This window comes from Sorex araneus, chromosome 2 (genome assembly GCF_027595985.1).
Source record: "Sorex araneus isolate mSorAra2 chromosome 2, mSorAra2.pri, whole genome shotgun sequence".
NCBI classification, from domain to species: domain Eukaryota; kingdom Metazoa; phylum Chordata; class Mammalia; order Eulipotyphla; family Soricidae; genus Sorex; species Sorex araneus.
The window spans coordinates 234471328-234480868 of NC_073303.1; the positions used below are offsets into that span (position 1 = coordinate 234471328).

The 9541-nt window shown below is 59.8% G+C and overlaps 1 protein-coding gene across 1 annotated transcript; it reads right to left on the reverse strand.

Moving 5' to 3' along the window:
- Positions 1-4224: 4224 nt before the first annotated feature.
- Positions 4225-9109, reverse strand: MRPL4 (mitochondrial ribosomal protein L4). Its single transcript, XM_004616765.2, has 9 exons — positions 8784-9109; positions 8632-8698; positions 8379-8529; positions 6659-6710; positions 6413-6530; positions 5460-5566; positions 5222-5331; positions 5040-5116; positions 4225-4812 (listed from the first exon to the last, which is right to left on the reverse strand). The coding sequence occupies exons 1-9, from the start codon at positions 8838-8840 to the stop codon at positions 4631-4633; spliced, it is 921 nt and encodes a 306-aa protein (XP_004616822.1). The 5' UTR covers positions 8841-9109; the 3' UTR covers positions 4225-4630.
- Positions 9110-9541: the final 432 nt, after the last annotated feature.

The following is a 9541-nucleotide window of genomic DNA, read 5'->3' on the forward strand; positions in this document are numbered from 1 at the left end:
TTTGGGTTGTTTTCCTTCTGGCCCACGCCCAGCTGCGCTCAGGGCTGATTCCTGGCTCTGCCTCAGGAATCACTCCTGGCGGGTTCGGGGAACCTTACCGATGGGGCATGCAGCAGCCTTGGCCCCGTGCATGGCAAACGCCCTCCCGGCAGTCTACTGCTTCGACCCCTGATGAACTTTTCAAGAACCTTTTGGGCCACTTCCATGGGCTTGACTGTATTTGATTCGGTCCCTTTTCATGCCTACAGAGTGTGGCCTCAAAATAAATTAAAAATAAAGAAAACCTCCTGGCTAGATCTGAGAAAACTTTGATCTGTTAACAAAGGGGTGTGACAGGACTGAGACTTATCAGGGAGGGATTCTACAGAGAACCAAGGAGGTGAATGTGCAAAAGTCCTGAGGCTGTCTCTGTGGTTCACGTGCTCTGTTCCTCCAGGACTCCCAGGCATCAGGAGCGCTGCAGGGTCCGTGCTCAGCAGATGTGGGAGGCATAGGCATCACACTCTGGGTCTCACGCTTGCAAAGTTGGTGCTTCTTCCCACAGAGCCGTTCCACAGCTCCAGCCACATGGTGTGTGCGTGTGTGTGTGTGTGTGTGTGTGTGTGTGTGTGTGTGTGTGTGTCTGTTGGCAGAGACAGGCTGGAGTCCAGATGACGCCTTTTTTTTCAGGGTCTGAGGCCCTGAGAGGATCAAGGGCCATTGTGTTCCAGGACCAGGACCATAGGACAGCAGGGTGGGCGTTTGCCTTGCGCGCAGCTGACCTGGGGGTTTGATTCCCAGCATCCCAAAGGATCCCTGGAGCACCGCCCGGAGAGATTCCTGAGTGCAGGAGTGAGCCCTGAGTATCGCTCCTGCCCCAGTAAAGAGCCGTTTCCCGAGAGGTGGTGGCCAGCACGTTGGATTCCCACGATGGAGTTTTTTTTTTCTTTTTGGGTCACACCCGGCGATGCACAGGGGTCACTCCTGACTCATGCAGTCAGGAATCACTCCTGGCGGTGCTCGGGGGACCCTATGGGATGCTGGGAATCGAACCCGGTCGGCCACGTGGAAGGCAAACACCCTACCCGCTGTGCTATCGCTCCAGCTTCCCCCCCCTTTTTTTTTCTTTTTGAATTTTCTTAAGGAAGGGGAAGCAGATGTTTCACTGTTCTGCCAGGAAGGGTACGGTTTCCTCGAGGGTGCCAGGGAGTCTTGGCAGCACTGCCGGGAGCCTGCTGCTGCCTGGCACAACCTGCCCGAGCCACACTGAAATGAAAGGGACACACCCCATACGGAGGCTGTGGGTCAGACATTTGAGCTTGTTTGTTTGGAGGTGATGGGGAGGAGTCTGCAGCAATCTTGGGGTCCTGGATCCCAAGGATCAAGAGCCTCTAGGCCCACACCCCAAGTTGCCAGAGCCCCTTGGTAGTAACAGTGGCCATGCGGGGGGCAGACAGTGCTGGGGGTCTCATGTGCCAGCCTCGCTCCACGCCCCTGAGCGCACACACAGGCTGCCGAACCCATGAGTATCTCTAGCCTGGGAGGCGTCGGTGTTGGGGCCACACCGGGGTGGGGGGGGGAGACTCAGGGGTGACTCCTGGCTCTGTGCTCAAGAATCACTCCAGGCAGGGCTGGGGGGAAGCAGTGCCAGGGATCAAACCCAGGTGAGCTGTGTGCCAGGCAAGCGCCCTCCCTGCTATGCCCTGGCTCTGGCCTGGCTGGCTCCCGTTTGGGAAACAGAACCAGGATCCAGGGGGGCTCTCAGCTTTGTGCTGGGCTGGGGGGCGGGCGGTTGGTGGGGGGGCTGGAGCCGAGCCGGTCTCCTGGCCCACACCATAGGGCGAGCTAAGGCTCAGCTGCCGGACACTCAGCGTGACTCTGTGTCCCCTTCCTGGGGCCCGTGTCACTGCAATTCTGCTTCTGGGCTGGCATGTCCCTCTCTGCAGCCGCTGCGGGGGACAAGGTTTTGAGGAACAGGGGCCCCATGGTTCCTGCCTCTACCTCCCTCTCCTCCTCCCTGCAGCCTCTCCTCTTCTCCTCCCTCCCCCTGCCCCTCTCCTCCTTCTCCCAACCTCTCTCCCCTTTTTTTCCCTCTGCCTCCCCTCCCCAGGCCTCCCCTCCTCATTCTCGCCCCTCCTCCCCTCCCCTCCTCCCCTTTGTCCTTTGTCCACTTCAGGGGAACTTCTTTGGCTGGTGCCTTTATCTGGAGGGGTGAGTTAAGTGGCAGCCCAGGAGGATTTGCTGGCCATTTCTTTTTTTTTTTTTTTTTGGCTTTTTGGGTCACACCCGGCGATGCACTCAGGAATTACTCCTGGTGGTGCTCAGGGGACCATATAGGAACCTGGGAATCGAACCCGGGTTGGCCACGTGCAAGGCAAACTCCCTACCTGCTGTGCTATCGCTCCAGCCCCTTGCTGGCCATTTCTGGGGGCGCTGGGTAACCTCCTATCCTGGGGCCCCCCTTGCTGTGTCAGGGCATCTCCGATGGGCCTGAGGCTCAGCCACGTTTGCTCAGTCCCCCCCCGCCCCCCCCCCCCGCCTCATGCCCTCAGCACAGTGGGGCCCAGCCCAGGCCTGCTTTAGCTTCTTCTCCCTATCACTTTTTTTTTTTCTTTTCTTTTTGGGTCACACCTGGTGATGCTCAGGGGTTACTCCTGGCTCTGCACTCAGGAATTACTCCTGGTGGTGCTCGGGGAACTATATGGGATGCTGGGAATTGAACTCGGGTCAGCTACGTGCAAGGCAAACGCCCTCCCCGCTGTGCTATCACTCCAGCCCCCTCCTTTTATTTTTAGGGTGGGGAGGGCATGGGATCTTGACGGGGTGGGGGTTGCTGAGGTCAAGACCTGGGGAGGTGCGGGACCGTGGGAGACCAGGATTAAGACGGACCTCCAGCCACCCTCGAATCCTGGGCTCCCTGGTCACTTCCTCTGTTGGCCAGCCCGGGGGACTCCAGGATGGAGGAACTGCCCAGGTGTGTAAACCCCTTTTTCTTGCTTTTTCTGTTTGTTGCTTTTGGGCCACATCTGGCAATGCTCAGAGGCTTCCTCGTGGCTTTGCACTCCGGGATCACTCCTGGTGACATGGGATGACCATAGGAGACGACCATTTGGGGTGGTTATGTGGGGACTATCTGGGACGCTGGGGGTTGAACCCGAGAGGCCACGTGCAAACAGGCCTCTCACCACTGGACTGTTTCTGGCCTTGACCCACTTTTGAAAACCCATGTGGCAGGTGTTTGTGTTTGGGGCGGGGTCGGGGGTGGCTTCGGGGACAGCAGCTGCTAAACTCCCAGCTACAGGATCTAAAGTGTCTGCTGTCAGGACCACAGTGAAGATGTCCTTTGAGACTCGGGGTCTCCGTGGGGCCAACAAGAGACTTCGCAGCAGAACAGAAGCGGTCACCTACGGTCTCTTTGTTTAATGCTCATTTTCTAAAAATCTTCTCCCAACCTGCCCAAGCGGAAACTGGGGCTTCCTCCTCCAGGCTGTCTGCTGAGCCTGCACGGTTCGCCCCACCCTGCACTGGAGGAGTCCAGCCTCCCCAGCTGTTTTGCATCCCGGCACTCAGCTCAGCTTCAAATCCCTGGATTCAACTCAGTGTCACAAGGGCCTTGGCTGTGGGCCCTTTCCTACCCCTTCCTGCTTCTTCCAGCCTCGCCCAGCTAGGTGCTCTGGGGATCGCTTGGCATCGCGGTGGAACTCAGGACCCCTTGACCTTCTTCCCGTCTGCCCCTGCGTGCTTCCAGCGCGGCCCCCGCCCCTCCTTCCCCCAGATGCCTTTTCTTTCGCTCCGAGACTGGAGCTTCTGTCCCCAGAGGCTGCTCAGGAATGTGCCCCACAGGCATTCCGCCTACGGCTGGCTGTCTGGCTCCTGGGGCGGGGCCTGCCAGGCCTCACCTGAAATTCCTCAGTCACTTCGGACTATTGCAAAAATGCACTTTTGGGGGGCCAACACCCGTGGCTGACCTCAGCAACGTGGCTCTGGTCTTTATTGAGGGGACTTAAACTATACTTAATTTTCTCTAGATTTTGGACACCGTGAGTTACAAAGGGGCTAATCACAGCCTTTTGGGGTCTTCAGCGTGTCCCACCCTGCCTCCCCCCATCTCCTTAGCAAACTCATTTAAAAAAGATTCCCTTATTTAAGTTTTGGTCACATGGTCCCCTGCTGTTGACTTTGGGTGACCTCACCCCTTAACCATCCAAATGTCTGAACAACCTTGATACTTTGGTGTTAAATTTATGTATTTTTTTTTGGTTTAGGGGCTACATCCAGTGGTGCTCCGGGGATCCTAAGGGATGTCCGGGATCAAACCCAGGTCCAACACATACAAGGCGAGCGCCCTCCCCCCTATACGATTGCTTCAGCCCTAGTTTTTTGTTTTTCTTAAAAACATGTTTATTCGCACTTTCCTAGCCTGCCTTCCGGTGCTCGGAACCTCATCAGCCCCAGCAGGGCTAGCCCGGAGGCCGACTCTCTCAGGAACAGCAGGGAGATGGGCCTTGAGTGAGCACACCCTGCCTGCCTGAGGGTGTGGGGGGGTGGTCCCCGCTGGTGGCAGGATGGGGGGGATGGAGCCCCCGGGGCCTAGGCTGTGCTGAGACACATCCTGGGGTGCTGGAGCAAAGCCAGGCTCCAGGATAGGGGTCTAAGGGCCACTGGCCTGCGGGTCCCCTGGGGGCCCAAGGGGGAAGTCGCGGTAGGGCAGTCGGAAGGGGTAGAGCGGGGTGTAGCGCGACCCCTGCCACAGCAGCTGCTGCTCCAGGAGCGCCAGCGCGGGCAGCGTCAGGACCAGCGTCTGGTGCTTCAGCAAGCTGTGCACATTCAGGCCTGCGGGGCGGAGGGCAGGGGTGGGGGTCAGGGGGCTTGCCCTCACCCTCCCTCTCAATGCGGGGTGTGTGTGTGGGGAGTCTGGGGCACAGGAGGCAGGAGGGACCTAGGCTCCACCGCGCCCCCTGGTGGCCACCAGCGGGAGTGAACTGCCGGCAGGGGCTCAGGTTTTGTGTGGGGGGGTGAGCCTGGATAGAGGCGGGTGGGGGAGGGGGGGCAGGGCTCACCGACTGCGGGTACCAGTGTGAAGGTCTTGAGGGCTGAGGCGGCCTCCACCATGTTCTGCGGCGTGTCCTCATACTCTCTGCAAGGCCCCGCGGCCGGATGAGCAGCGCCCAGGCCGGGCTGCACCCCCCTCCACCCTCCACCGCCCTCGCCCACCCCCTGCACCCCTGCGCGGCGCCCTCACAAGTCTACCAGGAGTACAGAGTCTCCCCAGCGGCGGTAGCGCGCCAGCTCCGTCAGGTACTGGGGGTCTGCTGTGGGCAGCTCCAGGGAGTCCACGATGTGCAAGCTGTCCTGGGGGGGGGGACACGGCCGTCTGGTCTGAGCACCCCGTGGCCGCCCACCCGCGCACCCCGCAACTGCCTCCAGCTGCCGACTCTGGGCTAAGGGGGCTGGCTCCTCCCACCGGGCAAGGGTGGTACCTGGGCCAGCTTGACCGTCAGCGCCACGGTGAGGCCTTGCACGCGCACCTTCATGGGCAGCATGTAATAGTAGCTGGTGGGGCCTCGTGGGCCGTGGGCCACGCCCCCTGCGAGCACAAAATCGGAGGTCAGTGATGGCCGTGTGCGCCTTCTGGCGGCCACACGGCGGAATAGGCTGCAGAGAGCCCAGGGCTGGTCCAGGAGGGGGCGTCCCCCCACCCCCAACCTCACCCCCCCATCAACCTCAGAGGCTTAAATGGAGCTGGGATGAGGGAAGACAGGGGCCAGGTTCAATCAATCCTGGCAACAGGAGGGCGGGGGAGCCGGAATCATAGTACAGCCGGGAGGGCGCCTGCGCACCCAGGTTCCATCCCTGGTTTCCCATGTGGTCCCAAGATCAGCCAGAGTGATCCCTGAGCACAGAGCCAGGAGTAACCGCTGAGCACTGCTGGGTGCAGCCCCCAAACAAAAGTTTGAGTGGGGACTCCTGGTACACTGGTGACGTGGGTCACTAACCAGGTTCAGCCCAGGCTCAGGCCTTGACGGGCCAGTGTCTGGGGGGTGCCGCAGGTGTGAGGGGCGTGTACACTGCGATAGGAGCCCAGAATCTGCCCCCCTGCCAGCCCTCCGCAGGCTGCAGCGAAGATGGGTGGGAATCCCTGCCCTCACCCCGGCCACATTCAGAACACACAGGCAGGGGAATCAGATCCGTGGGAGGCGACGAACACCAGGGCCTGTGAGGGGGACTGCAGGAGGGAGGGAGGGCTTCCTGGAGGAGGTGCACTGACTAACTTATCAGTCTGGTGGGACAGGACAAGGGGGAACCGTGGGCACTGTTGCTGCTACAGGCGGATGAGAGCTGGGTCAGAGCTGCTGCTGAGAGGGGTGTGGGGAATCTGAATCTGTCATGGATGGGGAGGGCTACTTGGCCCCGGAACCCCGGCCTGGCTCACCTCCTCGCCAGATGGGGGAGCGAATGCTGCCGTGTCGGGCCCGCCCGCTGCCCTTCTGCTGCCAGGGCTTCCGGCCTCCACCCCGCACCTCCGCCCGGGTCTTGGTCTTCGCATAGCTCTGCGGGTGCAGAGGGAGGCGGGGGTCGGCTCAGGGGGCTGGGGTCACTGCAGCTCCGAAACACAGAGGTGGGTGGGGAAAAGCACCGAGGGGGCCTCTTCCCGCCTCATCCATGGGGCAGCACTTACAATTCTCTTGAAGTTCTTCTGCCAGATGGCCACCTGGTGCAGGACATCCAGCCTGGGTAGGAGACGAGATTGGGGGTCCCCTCTGGCTCCCCAGCCCTGCCTCCCCTCTGTGGGTACATGTTTGTCTGCCGGTTCCCTCTGCCCACAAAGTCCTTCTTCCTTCTCACCCCACCCAGAGAAGCTTCCTCAATTCTCTCCTCTACCCGGCACCTGGCCTGGCCTTTCTCTCCTTGGAACTGACCCGGCCCCAGCCTGACCCTCTGACCCTGCCTGTTCTGCGCCCACCGCTGGCCAGCACGTTTATGGCCCAAGCCTCAGCGCTTCCTGGACTCCAAGAGGCGTCCACCTGATACCAATCTTAGTTTTTGATTTGTTTGGGGATCACCCCTGTAGTGTTGGGGAATCATGTACTCCGAGGGGTGGACCCCGAAGCTGAGCACATTTCCAGGCTTTGGAGCCATCTCCTGGGCCTTTTTTTTTTTTTTGGGTCACACCCGGCAATGCACAGGGGTTACTCCTGGTTCTGCACTCAGGAATTGCCCCTGGTGCTCGGGAGACCATATAGGATGCTAGGAATTGAACCCAGGTCTGCTGTGTGCAAGGCAAATGCCCTACTTGCTGTGCTATGGCTCCAGCCCCCTCCTGGGCTTCTTTCTGTTTTGTTTTTAGGCCACACCCAGCGGTGCTCAGGGGACCATAAGAGGGGCCGGTGACCAAAGGGGGCTAGGCTGCATGCCAGGCAGACGCCTTGCCCCTGTACTATCTTTCCAGCCTGTCCCCCAAACTTAAGATCACATATGCACTGCATGTAACAAGCACGGGACATAGCTGCTGGGGTCATCTGCCCAGCTGGCAAACCATGACGGGCACATAAAGCCAGGGCTGGAGACGTGGCTCTGCTGGAGATGTGCAAAGCAAGAGCTCTCGCCTTGCACGTGTAAGGCCCTGGCTTTGATCCCTGCACCATAAAATAAAATACAAACAGTGACTGGGCGACAGTACAGTGGGTAAGTGCTTGCCTTGCACGTGGCCAACCTGGGATGTTCCATCCCCAGCATCCCATAGTGTGCTCCAAGCACTGCCAGGATTGATTCGAGTGCAGAGCCAGGACTCAGCATGGCCTGGTGTGGCCCTCAAATGAAAATACACAGAATAAAATGCAAACAGAGGGGCCAGATAATACAGACAGCAGGGCACTGGCTTTGCAGGTGGTCAATCCAGGTTCAATCCCCAGTACCTCAAATAGTCCCCCAGGAGTAAGTAACCCTGAACACTGCTGGGTGTGGCCCCAAAGCAAACAAATAAAGCCGCAAACAGACTATGTCAGGGCACATAGGATATATTTATTAGTGCTCATTCTTACAAAAGCCATTAATAGCAATGATCATCAACTTTTTTTTAATTGTCCTATTGATGTGCCAGAGCCTGACAAACATAAGGCATTCTCCCTACGACTGAGCCTCTCAACCTTGCTAAGTTCCCATAAGCTTTACTAACATATTTTTTTAACACCCCTCCACCCTCCTCTGTCCCCCGCCAAGATGTCATTTCTCAGTCCTCAACTTCTTACAAATCTGAGGCAGGGAAAACTGCCTCCCTGAGGCCGGTGATGGACCCGGGGCTCAGAAGCTCGGCTCTCTTCCATGCAAACAACCCGGGCCACCCTGATGCCTAAGGCCCCTCTCATTCTCCTCAGCTCACGCTGACCGCTCCCACGCACCTGGGCGCCACGGAGAAAACGTCGGGGTGCAGCTCGGCCAAGCCCACGCGCTCCTGATCATAGCCCCGGAGAGATTCGATCCAGGCCTGCACCGGACGCCGGTGCGCAGGGACCGGAAACTCGCACTGGCGCAGCACCGGCGCCTGCAGCCCTGGGGCGATCGGGAGGTCGGGGGCCACCGGTTAGGGTACCAGAGCCCAGGAGCACTGCTCCACGCCGCATCCCCTCCGAGGATGACACCCCGCAACCTCACCCGAGCTCGCCACCGGCTCGGACCTCTGCGCCGGCCGCACCGCCTCTTCCGTCCGCACGGTCAGGCCCTGTAAGCCGTGGGCGAGCGTGAGAGGCCGTCCCCGGCGCTCCCCAGCTCCGTATTCCAACCCTGCTCCCAGTGCCCGGCCTCACCCGGCAGCCCGGAGGCCGCAGGCAGGCCCGCGCCCCGGCGCGGACCAGCTGCAGCATCGCCGCACGCCGAGAGGTCACCAAGCGTCGCCCAGCGGTGATGTCACGCCCACCAGCCGTCGCCCGGTGATAGCGTCACCGTCGCCCCGCCGCCGCCGCCTCCCGCCCTGCTCGGATGGACTGCGGAAAGCCGAGCGAGCGAGAATGGAGACTCTGGGGTACGGCCCTGAGTACTCCACTTTCCGACCCAAGACTAACGCATAACTCCATCTCCCCCTTCAGCACGAAACACCCTTGGCGACCCCGGGCACGAGCCCCGGAGATAGAAGCCCCGCCCCTCTACAGGCTCGCTCTCGGGTCCCGCCTCCTGGAGAGCAATCCAGCCAGTCGCTAAAGGGAGCTCTTCTGTTCAGCCAATGAACTTTAAGTATTTCTAAACGGGCGCCCAGCGCTGGGTCTGGGGCGGTACTTAGGAGAAGGTGGCCAATGAGAGTTAGGGCCCCGCCCCCATCCGTCTCCACTAAACTCGCGGTTTTCTCTGTAACCGAGCTTTTTTTGTTTCTGCGTTTTTTTGGTTTTAGTTTTCTCTAGGGTTGGCGCACATCCTGCATTACTCAGCTGTTACACCAAGAGACCAGATGCAGTGCAAGGCAAGCACCTTACCCGCTGTACTCTCCCGACTGTTTGTTTTTATTTATTTAAATTAGTGCCTCTGGACTGGAGCGATAGTGCAGCGGGGAGGTGGACCTGGGTTCGATCCC